At 35.6% G+C, this 25,034-nt stretch overlaps 1 protein-coding gene across 1 annotated transcript; it reads right to left on the reverse strand.

Annotated features, from left to right (window-relative positions):
• Positions 1-10,063: 10,063 nt before the first annotated feature.
• Positions 10,064-23,229, reverse strand: LOC124641894 (octopamine receptor beta-3R-like). Its single transcript, XM_047180151.1, has 3 exons — positions 22,154-23,229; positions 11,664-11,775; positions 10,064-11,342 (listed from the first exon to the last, which is right to left on the reverse strand). Exons 1-3 carry the CDS (start codon positions 22,995-22,997, stop codon positions 11,126-11,128), a joined length of 1,173 nt encoding a protein of 390 aa, XP_047036107.1. The 5' UTR covers positions 22,998-23,229; the 3' UTR covers positions 10,064-11,125.
• Positions 23,230-25,034: the final 1,805 nt, after the last annotated feature.

A 25,034-nucleotide genomic window follows, 5' to 3' on the forward strand; every position in this document is an offset into this window, starting at 1 on the left:
GTGCGCGCATTGTGTGCAACGATCAGGTATCCGGAGGGTATCATACCGACTAAAAAAACAAAAAAAAAACAACTACTAACTCTACCATAATTGGGGCAACTTGGTTGACAGTTTATGTTTCATATCTACCGATGTTTATAGTACAGTAAGAACTGTTGTAATGGGTTTACTTTCGCTAGTAAAGGACAATGCTATTCTTTGTATGGAAGTTGGGCTCAAGTGTTGCCCACAGTAACTGCATAGTGTATTATGTTCCATAGGCTTATAATAGGTCCCAGACCGAAATATTTCGAAATCTATCCCAGGAGTCCTGAGAAAAACTGGTTTGACTCTTTCAATATTACGAAAAATATGCTTACGAACTCTTAACTATTCCACTTTTATTACCTTAATTGAAATGCATTATAATATTAATCGACAAATACGAGGTATTGAACGAGTTTTTTTTTACCGACTTCAAAAAATGGAGGAGTTTCTCAGTTCGTTTGTATTCTTTTTACGTAAGTACGTGCATAACACCGTCGTTTACCAACTGATTTAAACAATAATTTTATTGTTTGAAAGGATTTACTTTCCAAATGGTTCCTTTGTTATTCGGTCCAGGGTCTGGTGATAGAAACCTTAAAACAATAGGGAACTCTCGGAAATTGTAAGCACATATCGAATAAAAACTTGTCATTCGGGTATATGTCTCCGACACCACAAAACAGTGGAGGTTAAGACCTGACCTGACGATGGAGACGACAGTGAGACGAGGGAACTCCTCAACGGTATCTATTTACTACCTCGTGTTCGAGCTTATTTTATTCGTCTTGATAAGATTTTTCCATTGCCATTACGGATATTAATTGCATGACGCTACACGAACTTAGGACTGATTGTGGTAGATAGAGACTGAAAAGCAAGAGAAACAGCAATTACCTTTAAACGTCTATTTCTGTTTTTTTATCCTGTTAACAGTGAAAGAAACCACTAACTTATCTGAATGTTATTTCAAGAAAAGAGCTGCCGAGTGCTTAAAATGGCTTGCTAACAATGGCTGGCTAACATTAGAATCGGTTTTTCTCGGGACCTCTGGGACCGATTTCAAAAATGTTTGGATTCCGTCTTAAGAGTGAAGTAAAGAACCTATTTTAACCATTCCCACTACTGGGCAAATGGCTTGGGCTTTATAAAGTGACTGTTCAAGTTGAACATTAGGACCGCTTTTTCTCGGGACCTCTGGGACCGATTTCCAAAATATTTGGATTTCGTATTAACAGTGAAGTAAAGAACCTATTCTAACCATTCCCACTACTGGGCAAATGGCTTGGGCTTTTTAAAGTGACTGTTCAAGTTTAACATTAGAACCGGTTTTTCTCGGGACCTCTAGGACCGATTTCCAAAATATTTAGATTTCGTATTAACAGTGAAGTAAAAAACCTATTCTAACCATTCCCACTTCTGGGCAAATGGCTTGGGCTTTATAAAGTGACTGTTCAAGTTTGACATTAGAACCAGTTTTTCTCGGGACCTCTGGGACCGATTTCAAAAATATTTGGATTCCGTATTAACAGTGAAGTAAAGAACCTATTCTAACCATTCCCACAACTGGGCAAATGGCTTGGGCTTCATAAAGTGACTGTTCAAGTTTAACATTAGAACCGGTTTTTCTCGGGACCTCTGGCACCGATTTCCAAAATATTTGGATTTCGTGTAAACAGTGCAGTAAAGAACCTATTTCGACCACTTTCACTACTAGGCAAATGGCTCAGGCTTTGTTAAGTGACTATCTATGAAGAACATTTGAACCGGTTTTTTTCGGGACCTCTGGGACCGATTTCAAAAATATTTGGATTTCGTGTTCAGAGTGCACTATGGAACCAGCTGGAACTACTCCCACTGCTGGGCAAACTTTGAGCCCAGACCCTGGCATTGTCCTTTAAAACCATTTCACACGTAAAAAATGTATAAAGCAACCGATTGAAACTAGTCTGAAATTCTGTTTTTATTATTATTATAAGTAGTTTGTAACATTTTCGTGTTCGAAGGTAATTTTAAGTTTGAAAATACATTTAACTCACATGTAGCTAAGTCTTATGTAATTGAATTACTTAAAACTAACATAACTTTTACATCTTAAAGTTAGCGTGAGTTGTAAGTTAATGCTCTTTTAGTTATAGCTATAAACTTTATCATGAACAAATGTAAAACAACCTTAGTTTGGTTAAGACTTAGGTAATTAGAAACTTGTAAACACAAATTTAATTTGTTAGGATTAGGTTCAGTAAAAATAAGTGCTGGTTAAGCCGTTGTCGTTGTTGCACGGGTTCAAATGCTGAGATAATAATTTATTTCCTTATGTATAAAATAACTATCTTCAGTCACCGGTGTCACCTGCGTCCCGTGAGAGTTACCTACCTCACGCACTCTGGTAATCAGTAATGGACAGTAATGGAGTTCCCCTTTTAATATGTCAATCAGTTCATTGGTTTTACTATGACAGATTAACTTGTTTGTTAATCTTTACTAGCAAAGAGACGCAAAGAAACTTACTTTCACATTTATAATTGAAATTAAGTCATAAAGATCTATCATCAGAACCTTAAAATACTTACCGTATTTTGCAATATAGTGAGCTAAGTTAAAAATATTGCGGATCATTTTTTATTTCGCCTACTTCATTCCCTCTTATAAAATTATTGAAATTGACAGGTTACAGAGTTCAGCCGAGGAATTTTCCTTAAGGGTCCAAGCTTAAGTGGTTCGAAGTAAAGCCAGTCACTTGGTTTTATTTTGTTCAGTTTTGCCTTATTGTGAGTTTTGACGGCTTTCTTGACCCGTAATACTGTTCGGTTCGAGTGTGCACTTATTTGTGGATTTGAGGAAAATCTTTTTTATACTTACGTCGTTATTATATTAGTTGTTTTTTTTTTTTATATAATAATAGAAGCAGCTTGTGGACATTCAATGTCTGATGAATCAGTATGTAATGGTGTTTGTTGAATAAACAATATCTGCCAAGCATTTTAAAGCTTTTTGCCAGCTTAAAAAAATAAGCAGTTTCTCGATTCGACCGCTTTTACAGGTATTTTTGAAGGAAAGACGTGCCTGTTATAAGATTTTAATTCAGAATCAACAAAGTATCATGATTGCTCTTTATGATCATAATATGCCTCTATTAAACAAAGCTAAAATTGGGCACAAATCAAGTCGTCTTATTAAGAGTAAGTGTAGAAAATAAAACAAAATAACACATTTTATACTTTTATTACCGTTAACTTATAACTATTTCCTAATTTACGACATTAACACGTTGCAACAATATTCAATTATTATTTTAACATAAAAACATTATTATTGAATGTACACACAACTATTATTTCCGATTACATCTATTATTGCTCTTATTTATTTTATTATTATTTCAATGTACAGTATTTACAAATTACGCTAATTAATTTATAGAAAGCGTCTGATGCATTAGAATAAAGAGTTGATCACATAGAAACATGTATAAAAATAATGTATTTACAAAGTTAGCAAAGTAATGTAAAGAATTTCAGAAATCCAAAATAAAAATGTGTCAACACACAAAAAAGTGGTAAATACAGTCTGCATGAATAAATTACACATTATTTTTTTATTCAAGGGGCTGACAAATGTCCTCAATTTAAATGAAATTACCCGGTACTGGGTTTTTAAAAACGATTCACAAGAATTATTGACAGAAATTATTTAATCAAGATTTAAAATAACGCTTTACACTTGCGTTTAAAAATAAAATTGACTGAATACTGGCAGTAAATTTCTATCACGTGCAATAACGTACATTTTATATATACCCGATATTATACGTAAAAAATAGTACAACGCTACAAAACGTACAATTTCTAATAGCAAAAACTTCACCTTCGTTTGCCTCCATAATACCTATCTCCATACATTTTACAATAAATACATTTATCCTAAGCTTTCTATAAAAAGCTGTAGTTTACAACCAATTTCTTTCAATAATAATATTTTTCTATATTATATAATCATAAACCAACTTAATAATTATTATTTTAACACTTATTACGTATTTGTTTTCCCCTTTTGCGGATTTCCTACAAAGGCCGGTTGCACCAAACTTCATCTTTAATCAGAACTTTAACCGCAGTTAATAGTTGAACTTCGTTACTATTAATTGAATTTTCTTGTTCATTGTACTGAGCTGGGACTACCGTTAAACTTTTGAAACTAACGGATATTGTGTTTCAGTTGCCCAATCTGTTTACATTAATATTATTTCGAGCGGTAAATTGAGGTCCACTTTTGGTACAATTTCGATAGGAAATACAATCATCATCTGGCTAGCCTTTTCCTAACTATGTTGCAGTTGGTTTCTAGCCTAACTGGACCACTGGCTGATTCCCAGTGTTTAACGTCGAACGACTGCCGTTTTGACGCCCTCTGCCTAGTTACCCGTGACGACTGCCAAAGATTTTCAAATGACAGTCGAAACCCACCAATTTATCGTGCTTTCCGAAACATGATAGGAAATGCAATATCCTCAATATATTGATATTGGTCACATGTGCATCGTTGGCCGTTGCTCAATACAGAGAATTATTCAAACGTGGTGAAAAATATTTCGAATGGGAAAAGTCAGGCACGTAACGTATATTGCATGTCATTGCGTCACGTATTCGTTTGGTATTTTTAATGTATTTGTATATGCATTGGAATATAGCCGATTTATATATGCTATGTTTAGTCTGTTTTCACCGGTGTCCTATGGAACCTAATTTGCGGACCCGGACAATATACAACATGTAACGTAATTAACGCACACCCTCAAACACCCCAATTAGAATATTATGTTATAATCATAATACATACACTGAATTTTTAATTTAACATGTATATGTATTGTTATTTACTAAGTTAGTTATACCAATTCTTGGAGAACTTTTTGGTCATACTACTACGCACGCAAATATCCGCTCGACTCGACACAACATAACGAAACTACGGAAAAAGCCGACAATACACGAAGTCTTATTACTTTGAGTTACGGTCTATTTGAATTTGTTTTGACTGTACAGGGTTAATATGACAATAATTTCCGTAGTTTTAATTATTTTTGTGATAAAAAATTACCTATATTAAAAATGATATAAATCGATTCAGTAAACGATTCTGAACAATCTAATTTCAGGATGTGCGTTAATTAAGTTACATGTTGTATAGCCTATGTCACCCGGGAATTCAGAAAAAGCTTTGTAAAAGAGATAAAAATATCTCTATTATGTTTAGTATAGATAAAGTTTTTGAAATAATATTCAATCTAAAATATACTTATTATAATACCAGCAGCAGATGTCGAAAATTAAAACGAATAATAAAACGAAGTTCAACACTAAAACTTTGGTGTAACCGACCGTTTCGCCACTATGACTAAAGTTAAATCCACAATATAATGAAATAAGCCTCGGCTCTAATACTAGCCGAACTAAATACACGAATTGTGGTTCAAAACTCATAAATAAGTCTAAGACCTTAGCGTAATTTCATAATTATGACAGATTTACATACTTAAGTAAGTTTAATTTGAGTGAATAGTCGTTAATGGGGTAGGTTCATATTTCATATTTAAAAAATACAAAACAACAACAAATAAATATCGCAATAAAAATAATACAAAGATACATAAACATTTCGTTGGCTAATTAATATACAAAATGACTAGAACAGTAAAATCCAAAGGGATTATTTAGATACCTTTTACCAAAGGGCCAACCGAGTTTCCTCGTGTGGTTTTCAGTAGCTTAGGGAACTGAATTAATTTAATTTATCAAGCAATGTTCGGTGGTTTTGCTTATTTCGATAAATTTATCTTGAATGGTAGTAAATATTATTTAGTTAATAAATAATCATCATGAAAAAAATACAATATTTATGTACCTATATGACATTTTAAAGTAAGCGTTCGATTTTTTCGCAACTTAGTGTTTTCTTTACTTTTTTTATACTAGTTAAATCTGTCATATTGTTAATACGCCTAATAATATCTACTACTAATAATATCACAATCAATCTAATTAGTGACTAGATTATACAAAACGAGTGCTTAAACATTTTATCCTAATAACAAGTAGGAATAAAAATAATTTTAGCGATGCTTAGTTTAATTTTATACACGTTTTTTGGCAGCCGACCAATTTTTATTTTGTTCGGTGTTAATCTGAAGCATTATTTTATTTACAGTAAAAGTAAAAAAATAGGGCCACTTTTAACACGTAAGCTTAAAAATAAAATTAATATCCTTTTGAAGGTTTTTTGCAAAAAGAGCGATACATACAATAAGCTATTGCAGCTAGGAAGCCGATTTTTGTCGAAATTAGAGAACTTTATTTTGATCTTCTGCCTTCTTTATTTTTTAGAGTTTACTCTTTATTTTTTAGAGTTTACTCTAAAAAATAATAACGAAGTCCAAGTTTATATTTTTGGTAATAACCCCTTTACTGTCCACAAAACAGACACAATAGTTATAAAAAAAATTGGTGTGTTACACATAATTATGACTCTCAGGACAATGAAGTTATTAAAGTTGATTTTACACTAGGGAGACTTCAATGTTCTTAGTTCCTCTAATTAAATAATTAGTATTTCAAAGTAAACTGCTTTGACATTTCAACCGCTTGATCTAGATAGCTACAATATATCTAGGTCACGAATCTTTACAGTGTCTTTCAATGCAAAACGCGAGTATTCCAACAATATTTATCAACAAGAGTTTAAATTAATAAAGGAATTCAAACTTTGGCATTTGGTATTTTATAATGTTATTTGCAAAATTCCACAGGGTGTTTTGTTTTACAAATACCAGTGACTCCAAAATTATTCTATGGAGAACTTAATTCAGTTAGACTTTCATTTCAATAGTTTTCAAAATGGATAGCGAGCAGATTTTTTAAAACTTGTAAAGATGTCAAAATGTACAAAATTATCATTTCAGATATACCGTTGTTATTCTTAACCTTTTACCGGAGCTACCTATAATTATGTTATGTTTTAGGACTAATTTTTTCAAAGTATTCAAATCACTCCAGCTTTGAAGTCTACCTATCCTCCAAGAATCGATAGCATTACCATAAAATCTTTTCCAAACCAAAAATTCTACAGTTTCTTTCGAACAAAGTCGAGTGTGACACCTATTGTTATACACAACTACTCTACTCTATGGACAGTGGACACAGGTGTGTCATCGCACCCCATTCTGCAATAACGGTTTAAGATCCTAATAAGATACGATAGTGTATAAGTATAATGCTTTTCTTCGGTCGCGGTGCCAATCTTAGGCTATAATTGAAGTTTGCTCGTGAAGAAAAATCTATATTGCATTTTGGCTTCAATACGGACATCGAAAATGGAATCTTTGACATATTGAAGTCTATGGTAGCAAGAGACTTTTAGAATTATTATTTGCTTTTCACGTATTTTACACAGATTTTTTATTGACGTGGTATAAATGTAAACGTGGCATGATGCTGGTCTTGATGATTATGGGATACAATGTGTTGTCTATAAATATAGAATCAATATTTTTTTTTTTGCATATGAAATTTAGAGTTTGACTGTCAATCTTTGTATTTTTATCCCCATAATGTGGAGCTCAACAACGACAGTCCCGAATTAATCTAATGAGCTCTTAGCTCTTTATAGAATGCCATTCTTCCATAATTCGATTTTAGAATGTCTTGAGATTAGAAGCAAGTTGACCTCCTTGTTTTTTTCTAAAGGTCAAAATAAGAAACCGTTTAAAACAAACGACTTGTTACGAATAGAAGTGTTATTCACCCATTATAAAAATATGCGTTTATCTTTTACCAAAAATAGTACTTTTAAAAAACTCCAACCCGTTAGGTTTTCTGTACAGTACATTAGCCAATTGAAGTCCGCTGCGTTCCGATTTACGCATCGATTGGTGGGGCGCGGCGATGCGTTCCGAGTTTCATTGTTGGATCGCTCAACTAAAACGGAACGTTACGTGAGGGAGAGATTGACTTATGGGCTGTGAAAATTGTTATTATTATGCATGTAATGGATTCATTTGAAAAAGTTCTGTAATAGATTTGAAGGCCGTATATTCCCTTATAGAATGCATCATCAGACATTTTTTTTTAAGGTAAATAGTGCGTTTTTATTAGAGCTCTCTTCTTCTTCTCTGTCGATTCGCTCTTGGCAGAGCGGTCGTGGTCACGTTGAGCCGTCCACATTAGAGGCGGACACAGCTTTTTTCACGATCTCTCGCCATCTCTCTCTGTTAGCAGACTCTCTGGTGCAGTCTGACACGCAGCTACCCACTGCGGATTTCACCTGATCGGTCCAGAGTCCAGAGTCTTATTAGAGCTCACTGTCCAGGATTCATAACAGATTAAGTAAGTAAGAAAACAAAAAGTATTGTTAAGTAACCAGAATGTTATGTCACTTTCTTGTCAATAAACGTTTTTTTATTTTTTTATAGTGCGATTGTGAATGTTTACGTAATATGTGCCCCAAATTGTGCACCCAGTGATCGAACGATTCCGACATTATGTTTTACACACAATCTTCCTACATCATTTGACATATCGGCTAAATATTCACGAGCTATTAGGTACCGTGTCGAAACTCTGCCACGCGTGAAACTGATTTTTTTAGACGGCACACCCGCTCTCGGTGCGTGAATCGGAACGGTTGAACAAGCTCCAATTATTTTAAGCGGCGCTTAGATTTTTTCCATGGGTGTATAAAAATGACTTTTATATTTATTTACGCGCTGAAAAACTTCCGTGAAAACGTGTTTCGAGTTTCTTTTTGCATTTCCGTATATCGTTTTTTATGATTAAAAATGGTAACGTTTTGGGAGCGCGTATTTTGATGACGTAATTTTATGTGGGTGGCGTCAACATTTTGTAACAATGGATTTGTATGTTGGTATTCGGAATTGTGTCTTTTGAAGCTTAACATTACATGAGATTTATTTGCGAAAATGCCAAAAGTCCTATGTTCCACACACGCAATCTTTGTCAGAACTTCTTTGAAAACTTTTATGTAGTGTAACATTATTAGGATAATATAATTTTATAGAGTCAAAAAATTGCCAACTATTTTATATTTTTACCCAACCACAAAGAAGGGTTATATTTTATTTAGTGTGGTTTCCATAGACATCACGTAATGTCGCATGTGGATAAACCATAGACGTTCAAACAGAATGCTTATAGTTGTTATTTACGGCATAATTTGGGCTTTTAATGACAAATACACGTATCTTAATGATTGTAGCCCCGGTATTGCAGATAATAAAGTTTATAGGGGTTTTAGGCGATAGAAGGGAAACAGTATTAGTGAGATAAGCAGCTTGAATGTTTATTTATAGTCGCAAAGTCGTGGAGTAGTCACGGGGTCTAATCGTGGAGTATCTTGTGTTAAATGAGAGATAGATAGGTTCATATTTAGAGACTGCTGGAGATCAATGAGAGGTTTCGAACTGAAGTTGTATCTATGTGTCAAGCTGAATACTAGCAAAATGTGTCATGAAGGATTCTACATTTTTGGCAGTCGTTAGAAGACTGAAAGTTGGATAATTAGCCTCTCCAAGAGGGACTGAATGCAGACTTTAATACAATTAGAATTTAGGTTAAGTTTGTTGCAAAGTGAACATTTTAAGGTTAAAGTGGCACCTTGACGTAAATGCTTTAGTAGAAAATATAGAATTTTGAAATGCAAAGAGGAGACTCTGTCACTATGTATGTACAATCAGATTAATAACAATTATATCAACTATTACATTTATATTAAATTCCTAATTATATCTAAATGCTTCATTTAATAAATGCTTATTGCCATCAAATGGACAATTTGAGCAACTATTTATCATTACGTTACTATCTCAAATTATCTACAAACGTAATCATTTCGTGGGGTATTCTTGTACCCCTCAATTCCGGTATTTATAGTTGGGGTCAAATATACTACCCAGAAAACAGAAGATTATTGCTATATACTTTATATAGTAGAACTATATTAATTACAGGCTATCTATATAGCAATTTATCTATTTATTGCACCCGTATTACGAACTTTTCACATACTGCAAAGCGCATTTCTAAGTACCTTAATTAATTTCTTAAGTCAAAATAAGACCTACTAGACACTTGACGATTTAAAATCGCATATTTTTTTACCAAATTTAGAACTACCACTTTACCTAGAGAAGGACTTTTTATATGTTTCACCATAGATCTATTACTTTATAGAGCTGTCAAACTTATTATAAAAAAAAACTATACTTTCTAAATTAATTCAGCTGCTCAGTTTAAAGAGGGTGAATTTTATAAAGATTATTTGGTATTTTTATTTCCATGACATTAATAGAAGTTTTTCCTGGAACATCATATCATACATATAATAAAATGATAGGAAAGTCAAAACTGTGCATTGAATATTTTTTTTAAAGAATACTTGGAGGGTGATCCATAATCGATTCTGAACCCAAATATGTAGTTTTTAGAATTTTTGTTTGTATGTCTGTTTGTCTGTATGTTTGTCCCGGATAAACTCAAAAAGTACTGCATGGATTTAAATCAAATTTTGTATGACTATTGCCTGGGGGCTGGTTCAACACATAGGCTATATATTATTACGCTATCACCCACGGGGGTTGAGCAATGAACGATTAAATAAACGAAATTGGAAAATTGGAAATTCTATATTGCCCACGGAGACGAAGTCGCGGCCAACAGCTAGTCAACAATATAAAGTAATCAGACCGTGGTTAAACCATACAATAACTACTTAATTAGTATTACAGTCACCATCTTGATATACCAATTTCTTATACAAAGCCCTAATTAAAGATAGCGTACACCCACACATACAAATAACGACAACACTTACGTAATATCGCCGTAATCATACAAAAGCAGAATTTAATACAATATTTTCCTTTTTGATAGAACTTTACATACATACAACCATTCGAAATGATTACAAAACAACTCAATTTGAAGCTTATACATATAAATACAAAATGTTAGCGATATTCGATGCTCTACACACTAGACACTAATCGTTCATGCGATTCTGCGACTTTTTAGTCGCACGTCTGTAATTACTACACGAACTGTGCCGTTCCTGTGTCCTTCCAGCAACTGAAGCAGCAAGGCAGTGCACACATGAGCGTGTTTTTGAACGCGTCTCGAAAGTCGCGGTTGAAATACGCGTAGATGAGAGGATTGAGTGCCGAGTTGAAGTAGCCTATCCAGAATAGGACGCCGACGACGATTGATGGAGTTTCGCAAGGCTCTCCACATAAGTTTGTTGTGACGTACCTGTTGGTACAAAAGTTTTTATTTTAATGTATGTACGGTAGAACGTACAAATGGTGGGATCGTTCGTGTTAGCTTTTCATGAGACTCATTGCTTTTGTACGATTTGTATATAAGCTGCGCCTTCTTCTCACTTAATTCATTGTTTTCAACTTGGACAATAATTCAGCATTTAATATCTACTATTGTAATAAGTAAATTATTGAATAATTATTTAGGTAATGTCTCTTGAATGTCACTTTTTATTACGATATGTGGCTTTCTTAATGGTTGCTTATAAATGTGAAAACAATGGTAAAAAAAGTATTGAAATGAAAAACTTACCAAAGAAAAAACGGCAGCCAACACAACAAAAACGCGCCGACTATGATGCCAAGCGTTCGCGCGGCTTTATGCTCCGCTCGCCAAGACTTGCCCGCCGCTCTTAAAGACGCACCTGTTGGTAACAAATTATTGTTATAATTTTAAGATAATCAGGTTAAGCAACACCTTGCTCGGATATGTGGATAAATAACCATCTATGTATAATGAAATTTCTCCATGTTTCGGAAGGTCTCGGCTGTCTTTTGAACCACCAGTAGGTATTGGTTATCTGGGTAACTAGGTTGAGGATTTCAGATAGGCAGTCGTTCCTTGTTAAACACTGGTACTCACCACATCATCCTCCATCCTCTCCGAGCCTTTTTCCCAACCATGTTGGGGTCGGCTTCCAGTCTAACCGGATTCAGCTGAGTACCAGCGCTTTATAAGAAGACACTGCCTATCTGACCTCCTCAACCCAGTTACCCGGGCAACCCGATACCCCTTGGTTAGACTGGTGTCAGACTTACTGCGGAAGCCGACCCAAACATAGTTGTTAAAAAGCTAGGTAGAACAAGAACAAGTATTATGCTCCAAGATTATCTAAGTCAACCATATTTGACATCGCCGATAGCTTTCTAATCACCTTCATACCTAACAACGTGAAGTTACTCCACCACTGCTTACTAGCTTCGGCAAACTTTTCTAATCAACGCGAGCAATTTGATAGTAACACTAGACAATCTAGTGTTTTCTTACGTACAACAAACATCCTTCTAACTTTCTACAATATTGGCAGGTAATTAAGAACGAGTTAGCGTGAACACATAGCTTTTCTTAGTTTAAAGTTTCTAGAAGTTTAGCTATTATTTACACACTACAAGTTTGGAACAAGATAAGTGTAATATAACGGTACTGGGAGATTTATGTTTTGGCTAGAATTTAAAGTTTAATCAATCACGAGCGTGGTAGAGTAATTTGAGCTACGTTGTATAAAATATAACCTAGACTGAACTAACTATACTGTTCCATAATAAATCCTCAAGCTCTTCAAGAGGGCAGTAGGTAGTGTTTAAAAGGAAAATTATGTAGCGTGTGTCGACAAAATACAAACAAATTGATGCGAGCGGTAAAGTCATATGACGACAGCTGCATAAGTACTTTGTTCGTACATTCTGACTTTCTTGAAGTCACTAATATTTTACTTTCGACTGAGAAACCTTTTGAAGATACCTTTACTTACGTCTCATTTTACCGACAGTATAGACGTCAGGTTTCCATTTTAGGGTTCCGTACCTCGAAAAGAAAAAACGGAACCCTTATAGGATCACTTTGTTGTCCGTCTGTCTGTCTGTCTGTCTGTCTGTCTGTCTGTCAAGACCCTTTATCTTAAGAACGCGTGGACGTATCAAGCTGAAATTCACATGAAATACTCGGGTCTATTGTCCCTTTAGGCTGTGAAAATATCAAGCTTCTAAGCCAAGCCAATCAAAAGATACAACCGATTATGTCGATATTTTCAACAAATTCTCGACACTCGCAAAGGAATCAAAACCTACAGGGTACTTCCCGTAAACTCAGAATCTTGAAATTTGGCATGAAGCATTGTTATATAATGCAGATATAGGAAAAATTGCGACAATCTCATTTTTTTGGTTATATTATATAATAAAAATATTTTAATAAAATGAAACTTACTACCTTATTTCTCACGAACGAATAAAGGTACCAAATTGAAATTTATACCAAATACCTAGGTCTATTGTCCCTTTAAGCAATGAAAAAATCAAACTTCTAAGTTAACGCGATCAAAAGATACAGCAGATTTACCGACACCTTAGACGAATTTCCGTCACACGCTAGGGAATCAAAACCTACAAGGTACTTCCCGTGAACTCAGAATCTTAAAATTCGGCACGAAGCAACGTTATATAGTACAGATTAAGGAAAAATTGCGAAAATGATAAATTTGAAGTTACATAAAATATTAAAATATTATTTTTGCTTACATGACATAAAATATTTTTTTAATAATTATAAACTTACTGCCTACCCTTTTTTCACATGAACGCGTAGAGATATTAAAGTTTTGAATAAAAAGTGAAATTCATATCAAACACTTCTTGGCCTCTAAACTGTGAAAAATTTTAAATCATTCAAAGGTCATTCAAGGGCACCTTAGTATGAAAACCATACCCACGGCGGATACGAACGAAATATAGCACAGTATAATGATAAAGGCTCTGATTTATTATGGCATTAGTCGCATCAATGTGAACCATGGGAATCTAGAGAAAATCAGGTGTAAACATCAAATATTTTCCTCATTTCAATGGGGAATTTAAACGACCAAGTTTGACGGATTTGAGAAATCATTTCTTTGTAGTGAAAGAGTATACTCGCCGTTTATTTCCATTGTCATCAGGTCAGGATCTGATGATGGAAATCCTGAGAAATCGAGGGCAACTATCAGAAATTGTAGGCATGCATAGGATTAAAACTTGATTCTCAGATGTATGTCTGGTGATACTATCAAACAGTGAAGGTTTAGAGCTTATCTGATGATGGAGACGTGAGAAAGTCGAGAGAACTCGGTATGTTTTAGTTACGTCGTGTTTGGGCTTATATTATTCGTATTGACGAGAACTTTTCACAAAAGTTAAAAATAAAAACTTTTTACAAAAAAAAAAACAACTTCTAAAACAACAAGAAAACTGTTTATATGCATCGGTCTAGATCTCGGTGGTTAAATAAATATAGATGCATCCTCTAGACACCGACTTCTAGACCGATGCACCTAACATCTTTTTAATTTCTTTCTTGCTTTTGTTTTCTTGTTGCTTTTTTATATGTTTGAAGTTGGATTTGTTTCTAAAATGCTACAAAATAAAATAATGCCGACTTTATAAAACAAAGAAAGGGACAGAATTACACTTTTGTCAAGGCTCTAGAAACGTAAAGCCAGCAGCCCCGAATCCTACTCTCTAGAAGTCGTTGTTACAATTCGACAGCTACAAGTCGTCAGGCTGTAGTGTGTGTAAACCCTAGTAAGTAAGTACTTCATTATATTCCTGTGCATGTATGTTTAAGCTTAGTAATGTACTTTATTAATGTACCATTTTAGACCGACACTTCAAGGCGGTTTCGAAAAAAACCTGAAACTGGGGCTCTTTAGGTGATTAATCCCTCAAAAATAAAAGATCCCATTCCTGCAATGGCTGCTTTAACCCAAGTTAGTAGTGAATTCTCATCACCTAAAATAAAATAAGCTCCAACACAAGGTTACGTTATAAATTGTAAAGGAGTTCCCATAACTATATCTGATCTTAGCTGTCGATCCCACAATGGCAGTCAAACCTATCTTTGTGGAAATTCTTCGCCAATACGAATAAAATAAGCCCAAACACGTGGTAGTTGCAACATACCGTTCGGGAGTTCCCTTGACTCTCTGTAGTCTCCATAATCAAATCAGCTCCAAACCTTCACTGTTTAAAAGTACCCTCAAAAATACACTCACATGTCTGGTTATGACTCGATGCGTGCCTACAATATTCAAGAGTTGCCCTCGATTTCTCAGGGTTTCCAGATCCTCATCAGATCCTGGTCATCCGGATTGGCACCTTCCTTCTTTATGAAATGTCTTTAACAATAAAAACTAGCATTGCAACCTGTACAATCCTCTGAAACTGCTTGTCTTTTATATTTTTCAAACGATCCTGGACATTCGTCTCCATGGAATTTTAATAAAATATTTATATTCAAAGAAACGTCATACCATTCTCCACGATTTAAAACTACTTTGATTCATGTCCGCCACTTTTTACAAAGCGGGTCAGATATGCCCCATGACCTTTAAGACATAATTAGTTATTTTTAATCAGATTTCTGAATGATGACTATAAAATGTTGTATATAAGTAACTTGAATAAAATAACTTTTACAAGGTACTGGCCTACTATTTTAGTTATATTATAAAATAAAAAATATTAACTATTTTGACTCTCACGAAATTACCATAACTATGATTGTTCTAAACTGAACGGTTGGCGCGAAACTCACTTTTTATCTATACAGCATTTGTACGGAACCCTCGGTGCGCGAGTCTGACTCGCACTTGGCCGGTTTTTTTCCAAAGACATTTGTTTAGCTCGAATTTTCACGTTAGTTTTAATGAGAAACTGAGGTTTATGTTGTAGGTGAATTTGATTCCTAGTATTATAACCATCATCATTATCATCCTCCGAGCCTTTTTCCAACTATGTTGGGGTCGACTTCCAGTCTAATCGGATTCAGCTGAGTACCAGTGCTTTAGTTTAGCTTTAGTATTATAACCATCATTACCTATTTAAACCTATATAGACCGTGTAATAATACTCACACCGATAGCAAAAAGAGCAAAACTTATCTCTTAACAACATAGGCGACACCGCAATATCTTTCAAAAACAGGAAAACTTCAGAACAATGTTCCGTAACAGGTGGTCGCGTAAGTTTCCAACTCGTAACGCGAGTTGCATACCAAATGAGTTCTCTGCGCCACCCATCTTTCTTTTTATATTAAAGTTTAATGAAACTTCCTAGAGTGTACGATAATATTATGGGTTGTGTGCAGCTTGAAGAAATAATAACAAAAATGTAGGATGCAAAATATATGCTGTGTTGTTTGTATCGAACTATAGGAAAAGCAAAGAAAGGCTCGCAGATAGTATGCAAAATAGTGTTTTTTGTACTACACTTTCCTTTCCTAGAGGTATACTCTAGGAAAGTGCAGTAAATGAATGTATTTTCTGTCTTGGCAACTTCACTCGTCATTCAATCCTGCCTTTATCTCAATATATTCTCATTTGGTCGGCGTACCACGAGTTCCACAAGCAACGTTAGTACTTGTGACAGTCAACTGTCAGGATCTGGTAATAATTGTAGCGTGTATTATATTGACGTATTTTGTAATATTAGGTAGCAAATCTTCTAACTACATAAAGTGATTGCCAAAATTAGTGTGCGAAGCGCAAAATTTACTGATGAAGATAGTAGGTAATACGGCCACAGATAATAATTATAGTGGCTGTCGTACATTTAATTAAATAGGTACGAGTATACCACAAGTTTCCACTTAGCAGTAATGAGAAAGATAAAAATATGATGGATGGCCTCGTTTTACTTCGCAGACCCTGGTACGAGTACTAATGTCTTTCGAGATAAAGTATGTTTCAAGTTGTAGAACATTACGACGTGGTAAATGAACGGAGCTTTCGAGTAATATAATTGTGTACGAGTATATATGTGTGTGTGTGTATGTATGTGTGTGTGTGTATGTATGTGTGTGTGTGAGAGTGTGTATGTGGTGAAGGATAGATTGAAGCGCTAAATGACATTGTATAATTTACATAGGTATTTAAACTAATGATTGTTCTGTTCGGTATTCAAATTTAAATGGGAATACTTGCTTGGTAATTTTTGTCATTCATCACTTCTGTTTCATCTGAAGGCTTTGTTAAGATGCTATAATTTTGAACATGGATGATTATGTTGCCTGCCACTACAAACAAAGCGTATGCATGAAAAATCCTATGGATACACCCTTACGGCCTCTGAATCAGAAAACTGAGTTGCGGAGATCAGATAGACAGGTTGGTTACACTGGAAGCTGACTCCAAAACAAACAGTAAAAAGTTACGAATAAGAGAAAAAAATTGTTACGATTACTGTTTACTCTTCAGTCTCTTAAATCCAAAAGCATATTAGTAAATATTAAGTTATTTCAATGATCCCCTAACTTTATTAAATGCCTCTCAACATAATGCTTTTAACATCCATCCTTCACAAATTAATGTCTTCTGAATATGCTCGTTAATGTTCATAATGCAATTTGTTATCAAGCAAATTGCCTTCAAGAAATTAGTTATTAATTTGTCTTCTATAAAATTTAGCTTTTGCAGAAATTCAAGATGATTTAAGCAAGTTGTAAATTAAAGAAATGGGATTTGGGCTGACACTGATGATCAAAGTTTTGAAAAGTTTGAAGTTTTTTGGGTAATCGTGATCACTTCCTAGTTGGCAAAATTTTAATGATACTCAAGCCCTATAGCTTTAAACGTTTAATTTTTAAACGTCTTCGCGTAGTGAAAATTATGGTATGGTAAAACTAAGATATTATATAAGGATATACCAGAGTAGACGACTTGCGCAAGACGGCTGGCAGGAGCTGGATGCGAGAAGCCGAAAATCGATCTCAGTGGCGTGCACTTGGAGAGGCCTATGTCCAGCAGTGGACTGCGATAGGCTGATGATGATGATGATGATACCAGAGTTGCTAGGTTATGTAATATCATAATCTTTTATTTTTAAATAGGTTCAGTAGTAGTAAAATAAGTGCATTCCAACCAAAGACAAACTCTTCAACTTTATAAGGCCTATTAGTAAAAATGACGCTATGTTTCAATAACCATACTTTGCATAACCTAATCTTTAATACCCCTTTCCAGTAAGAAGTGAATTTTATTCAGTACGAACTGTCAACGAAGATATTAAACAGCATGCATTTGTCGTTGAATGGTACCCAATTAGAGATCGACCCAAGCAATTTGCAATCCGTGCAGGATTGTCGAGTATGTTGCTTAGGGAAATGGATATCGATTCTGCCGTTTAATGCCTACATTCCTTGAGTATTAAGAATAAGCTTTATGGGATAGGGAGCAACCATTTTAAAGTGACAAAAATACTATGTTAAGGTTTGAGGAATTATTACTATGTGTGTTAGAAGTCCTATATTGTAATTCATCGCTTTTGTTTCACCGAAAAAGGTGGCAAACATTCTTCATTCCCAGTTGAGGAAAAGTATGACTGGAATATTAGTAGCCATACCGTTTTGTGAAGATACAAACAATGCTATTTGAGTTATAAACATCATGACTGTGGGAGGAAAAAGGAAGTTTCACCTTCTGCTGTATTTATAAATAACACACCAGGAAAAAACAAATGAGTAAAACTAATTACATATTTTTGGAGTTAATTATGTCGTTTGAAATCCTTCCAAAAAAAATTTGTACTCAATAAAATCTTCAGAACTCCTCACAATGTGAGAACGCGTGTTCAATCAAATAAGATATAACAGAACAAGTAAGACAATCATAGCGAAACACGAAAATCGATTACACAGCACGCAATTCGCAATAACCGAAACACGATTAATCGTATTTCTGAGTTTCTCGAACTTTCTGCTGAACGAAGCGAGGCCTAACGAACCTCTGTCTTGAGCAATTAAATACAAAATCTGATTGCATTAACTCAATCTTCGAAGCCAGATGAAACTGCTTAGGGTTGAACAAACAGTCTTAGAAGGATTAATTTAGGGGTCTTAGAGACCCCATTGGGGTTAACTCTTTGGGTTTTGTGCTTATGGCTACAACTTTCATGTTTGTTGAGTTCCGTGTAATTATGGTGCTCTTAAGTATAATACTGCATTTAACTTGGCAGAAACTTTTTTGTTTCTGGGTATTCCTGAGGGGGTATTTGTTGTGCTGTCAGAATTCGTAACTATTATATGTATAAGTAGTTAGAAGTTTCCTCTTAGTAGGTCTTTCTGCTTTAGTATTGATGTACCTACGACATTACTTATTTAACCACCCAGAAAAAGTTGTAGCTTATTTAACCATCTAACCACAGGCTGTTTTTTATTACCAATGCTATTTTTGATCATTTAACCCTTCTCTGCAGTGAAAGCACTAACAAATATAACACAATATTTCAATAATCTCCAAGAATATTACTTTAAAGATTATTAGACTTTAAAGTAGAGTGACATCCCTAGTTTACCAATCTACGAAGTGACTCTATTACCCTGCAGATAGATCGATCTTATCGGTTTCAAGACTAGCCTACCCAAGTCAAATATAAACAAGTTATTACTATTTATAGTTTCCGTTTGAATCCTTAGGCACGGTGGCTATTTATTTCCATAAATATTTTCTTATAGTAAATGTGTAGAATATTGAAGTCTAGAAATTGAATATATTGAAGAAAATCTCATGGGACAACTAAGGGAAGGTCCAATTTGGATGAAAATTTTAGTAAAATATACCTAAGCAGATGGTTCGATACATAGGCTACACAATACCATGCTATGGTGGATGATCATTGAACCATTACTTCTGTTAACCATTGTGATATTTCAGTCCGCTATGCTATAAAACTATGTAAGAAACTTGTTCAGAGAAATATAATTTGAAGGCGTTAAATGATGTTAACTAGTAAAAGGTCAGTGCCTGGTAATAACAAAAATAGCAAGTCCAAGGAAACACCGAAAATATAGCGACAGTCATTTTGTCAAAACAGTCCTGTGGGAAGACGGTAAAAAATAAAAATAAATGAAGATACTTACAGAGATACACATAAATGTTTTGCGACCCACAAAATGGGTAAGGATTAGCGGAACTCAAACATATAACAAACTTGAGATCATAACTTAACTGTGTCAGTATATATACTTAAAACTTTGGCCAAAGTAAGGACGAAAGTATAATAAAATCGTCTAAGTAAGTATCATTGAGCGAAGTCAAGTAGGATCATTGGATTTGGGACTTTGAGAAAACTTTTATAAGGAATATTTTTTTGTGGAAAGAAAAATATCGGTTTGTTTACGGGTCTTAAGAAATACAAGACACTGTCAAGTGCCACAGGTGTGCTGTTTTAGGATCGCTTTCCCAACCAAAAATAAATAAAAAGTATATAGGGGTTTTTTCTGTAAAAAGGTTTCGGTTTTCTTATCGGGTATGAACAGAACATTTTTTTTACTGAAACTTGGTAAAAATATATATATTTAGGAATATATATATATATTTAGGAAATAATCCCGCTACAAAAAAATGGAATTTCAATGAGAATAGTGTTGTTCAAAGATCTGGACTATTGAACTAGTTACTTTTTCTACTATTTTTCTCATTGGGACCATTTGAGTAATTAGGGATAGGTACAGCAATTAGTATTAGAATAATAATAAGAAGAAGAAGAATACCTGTTGCCCCCTTGTTGCGATTTAGCGACTGATTCCCGGGGGCCCAGTAAGTGAGTTGGCGAGTCTCCACCTGCCATTTTTACGAGTGCAAACATTGTTATCGGCAGGTGCCATAGTTCCCATAGTTATCCCTATTCCCAGTCCATTAGCATCCCATCCCAATAGCCCTAGTAGTTTTATTCCATATTTAGCAATAGTTTAACACAGAACTGGGGATTGTCCTTGGGTACGTTTCTATAGTGTATACGGGGATAATCGTCGGTTTTGTGTCGCCATTTCATTAAAGTTGTCTCAAAAGGGCTTCAGCGTGTTGGCTTCGGCCCCACGTTCGCCTTCCAAAAATCCGGGACTCTATAGTCCCGAGGTCTGGTAGAGACATACAAAATAAGAAGAATAATAATATAAGAATTTTAAAAAAGTTCAGAAGACTCGTTCTTTAACAATCTTCTATTATTTTCCAGTTTAGGTTTGAAATTGTAGCAGAAAATGTATGTTTTGAATTAAAGTAATGGGATACAATATGTCGTAGCCAACTACGTCACATTTTAATTGTGCTGTTAATTGACGTACCTGTTACTTAATTGATTCCTTATTAATAAATCCAATTATTTTCAACGTATGATGTGTGTTCATAATTATTTCTCGGCTGTTATTATAAGCGAGGACTTCTAATTAGCTTTTTATCGTCTATGACTTCTTTCCTTTGTTGTTATATAGCTGTTATATAGCTCTAAATTGTATTAAATAAATAAATAGACAATACATTTACGACAGACTTAGTACCTAAAATATATTTCTATTATAAATTCACAGTCCACATAGTTCGAACTTTCAGCTATTACAAGGGTATCTCGATATCGGCGAACTGCCAAAACTGATCATATCTTCATGACAAACGGTAAAATTTAACTTTGCCACCTTTAGATGTCTGAACATCCACTTAGTTCCGATTCGCTATCTTTATTAGTTCAGACGAGCCACTTAACTTCGAAAATCGTGGTTTTAAATCAGATGTTAGGGTATTAATAGCTTAAACACTATCTCCAATCTTAGACAGCCGGGCGACCTAAAAGAAAAATAAAGCCTTAGCTTATCTTACTCGATTTATAAGAAGCGAGCCGCAATTTATTCCCGACGTGGACTAAGCAATATTTTCTTTTGTGTAGGCAATTTTCAAAGATTTACTGAAATCTTCGACTGATTTCTTCTATGAGATGTTATTGTTATTGTTTCGGAGTAAAAACCTAATAAATCCTGGATTTGCGAGAAAACTGTAACAAGGACATGGTAATACTCGTATTTCAATGATACTTGAAGATTTAAAGGGTCCGATCCTGGCTTAGGCGCATGTGTCCCGACCCTTTCTCGTTCAATAGATATCATTCAGGCTATATAATTGGACAATACAATCCGTTTGGTATAAAAAGGTATATTAGATATCTATTACGTCAAATTAGAGTAATGGACTCAATATCAACACAATAAAAATAAATTGAACTAACCTTGAGCGTTTAATTCTGTAGCTGCTTTCGCCAGGTCTCTGGTTGCGACGGCAGATGAGCAACTCGGTCTCCAACCAGGAGGTGGCTGTCCACTCGACGACCTCTTATTCGATCCTCCAGAACAATATCCAGAACTAGCTGTATCACAGCTCACATTGACCGACTTCCTCGGACTAGCCTCCTTACTTGGACAAATGTCCCCTATAGCCATCATCACTTCTCCACCAAATTCAGTCTCTTCAGGCCCTACTTCTGTAAACGTACTATAATTTGGACTGATGTCAGAAGGTCTTCTCTCAGGGTGCAGATAATGTGAATGATGCGCCGAATGCGACGTGTGCTTCATATGGACAGAATTCAGAAGAATGTTCGATGATGTTCTCGTTAATGCTTCTCTTTGTCTTATTGCTTCTCTAAATATCCGGCAGTACATAGAAATCATGACCAAACTGGGTATCCAGAATGAAACACTCGACGATACTATTGCATAGACCATGTTTACTTTGAACATACATACATCTGGATGATGTAATCTTTCTTGTCGATGCTGTTCGGTTGTGTACCAGCCCATGAATATTGGCACAAAACTTATAAAAGCAGGCCACAACCATACGTTTGCCAGCATGAAACAAACAGTTCTATGAGTCATTGTGACTGGGTATTCTAAAGGCCTGACTATAGCGTAGTATCGGTCAACGGATATGCAGCACAGGTGAAGTATCGACGCACTTGAGAAGTACACGTCGAGGGAATTGAAGATATCACAGACTAAAGGGCCGAAAAGCCACGTGTCAGTCAGTTCGGCGCTAGCATTGAAAGTCATCGCGCATAGTGCGACGAGCATGTCAGCCACAGCTAAACTGACTACGTAATAGTTTGTCAGGACGCGAAGTTTCCTATGTCTGTGGACAGATATGATGACGAGGGCGTTGCCGAAGAGAGCTCCGATGATGATGGTTGTGAAGATGAGGCCTTTGAGTATGAGTGAGAGGGTGTGTTGCCAGTCGTGGTCGGGCGCGGCAGGGGGCGCCAGCGTCGAGTGTAGCTCGCCAAGGAACGCTGACTCCGTACCGCGCCCGCGCGCTTCTACCTCGCTCCTGAAAGCGCCATCTGTGGACAAGACAAAACTTTATGTTAGCTGGTTACAATTTTATCTAATAGGTTCTTTGGTGATCTCTATCACCAAAGAACCTATTTTGAATATTCTATCTATCTATCTATTGCTTTTTTTAATTACTAGCTATCGCTTATTTATTTATAACTTCATTGAATTGGAATGAATGGAATGATTTTAATTTTTTTCTTCTTCTTCTTCCTGTCCTGTTCCCATGTTATTTGGGGTCGGCAATTATATAAAGTCATCGTCACCCAGATTTATTTCTCAACTGAAACTTTCACAACATAGATTAGCGGATAAAGATCCTCTGTATTTATAATCCTTATACTCGTATAATGGAAAATATGAAATGATATTCTTCCCTTTAATTTTCGTTCATTCAACTTTGTTAGTTCCTATCGTACCGTACTTATTTTTTCCGTCTTGCCTTCCTGTGTTTTTATCAGACACGAGTAAATCATCCAGGTAAATAAGAAAGTTCGTAATAAAACAACGAAAGTAAAGTGATATTCCGAAAACCAATATTTCCTGTTATCTAAAGAAAGGTATATGTTTGGCTTCCAATGAAATTGAGGGCTTCGGCCGTAGGGTAGGTGTTCCTACGTAATTGCGTCAGGTTATTAATAAACTGTGTCAATGTTCTTTTTTATACATGCGCCATTTTGGCTCTGACCGCTTAGCATCGCAATGAGTTATGATAATGTTTTGAAAATGAAGTGGTTTCGGTTTTATTAATTACCGTTTTAGTCCATTGTAATAATCGTCGTAATGGTAAAAGATTAAGGTTTGTAGAGGTATAATAGTTTAGCTACTCTAAATTACTAAGGTTTTGGTCCATTTTACGAATCTCCAACACAGTGTAGATCATCATCAGCCTATCGCAGTCCACTGCTGGACATAGGCCTCTCCAAGTGCACGCCACTGAGATCGATTTTCGGCTTCTCGCATCCAGCTCCTGCCAGCCGCCTTGCGCAAGTCATCACTCCACCGTGCCTGAGGACGTCCTACACTACGTTTGCCGAGGCGTGGTCTCCACTCCAGAACTCGTTTACCCCAACGGTTATCGGTTCTTCGGCTAATATGGCCAGCCCACTGCCACTTCAGCTTGCTGATTCGGTGGGCTATGTCGATGACCTTGGTTCTCTGACGGATTACCTCATTTCTGATGCGATCCCTCAGAGAAATGCCGAGCATAGCCCTTTCCATAGCCCGCTGAGCATCCGTAAGTCATGACAGGTAGGACGCACTGATTGAAGACTTTTGTCTTTAGGCACTGTGGGATCGACGATGTTAGGACTCGACGTAGCTTCCCAAATGCAGCCCAACTGAATTCTCCTATTCACCTCGTCCTCAAAGTTGTTTCTACCTAACTGCAATGTCTGCCCGAGGTAAACATATTTCCGAACAACTTCGAGAACGGCGCCGTGTATCGCTATCGGTTCCGGTAGAACATGTTCATTGAACATGACCTTGGTTTTGTCCAAGTTCATCCGTAGGCCGATGCGTAGAGAAGATTCAGCCAGGTCGTTCAGCATCTGTTGTAGGTCCTGCAGCGTTTCCGCCATGATGACGATATCGTCGGCAAATCGCAAGTAAGAGATGTGTTCGCCATTGATGTTGATGCCGCGTCCTTTCCAGTTCAGCGTCTTGAACATATCCTCCATTGCATTAGTGAACAGTTTCGGGGAAATAACATCCCCTTGTCTCACTCCTCGATGCAACGGTATGGGCCTTGTTTGCTGATTCTGTACTTGGACGGACATT

This window comes from Helicoverpa zea, chromosome 23 (assembly GCF_022581195.2).
Source record: "Helicoverpa zea isolate HzStark_Cry1AcR chromosome 23, ilHelZeax1.1, whole genome shotgun sequence".
Classification (NCBI taxonomy): Eukaryota; Metazoa; Arthropoda; class Insecta; order Lepidoptera; family Noctuidae; genus Helicoverpa; species Helicoverpa zea.

What these genes read in the sequence shown, in the direction of transcription:
- LOC124641894 (XM_047180151.1), bottom strand. Translation starts at nt 22,997, where the DNA reads ATGCTCGTCGCACTATGCGCGATGACTTTCAATGCTAGCGCCGAACTG. An exon ending in TACAGAATTAAACGCTCAAG is followed by an intron (nt 11,776 to 22,153) that starts GTTAGTTCAATT and finishes TGTTACCAACAG; the next exon opens with GTGCGTCTTTAAGAGCGGCG. An exon ending in TGGCTGCCGTTTTTTCTTTG is followed by an intron (nt 11,343 to 11,663) that starts GTAAGTTTTTCA and finishes TTGTACCAACAG; the next exon opens with GTACGTCACAACAAACTTAT.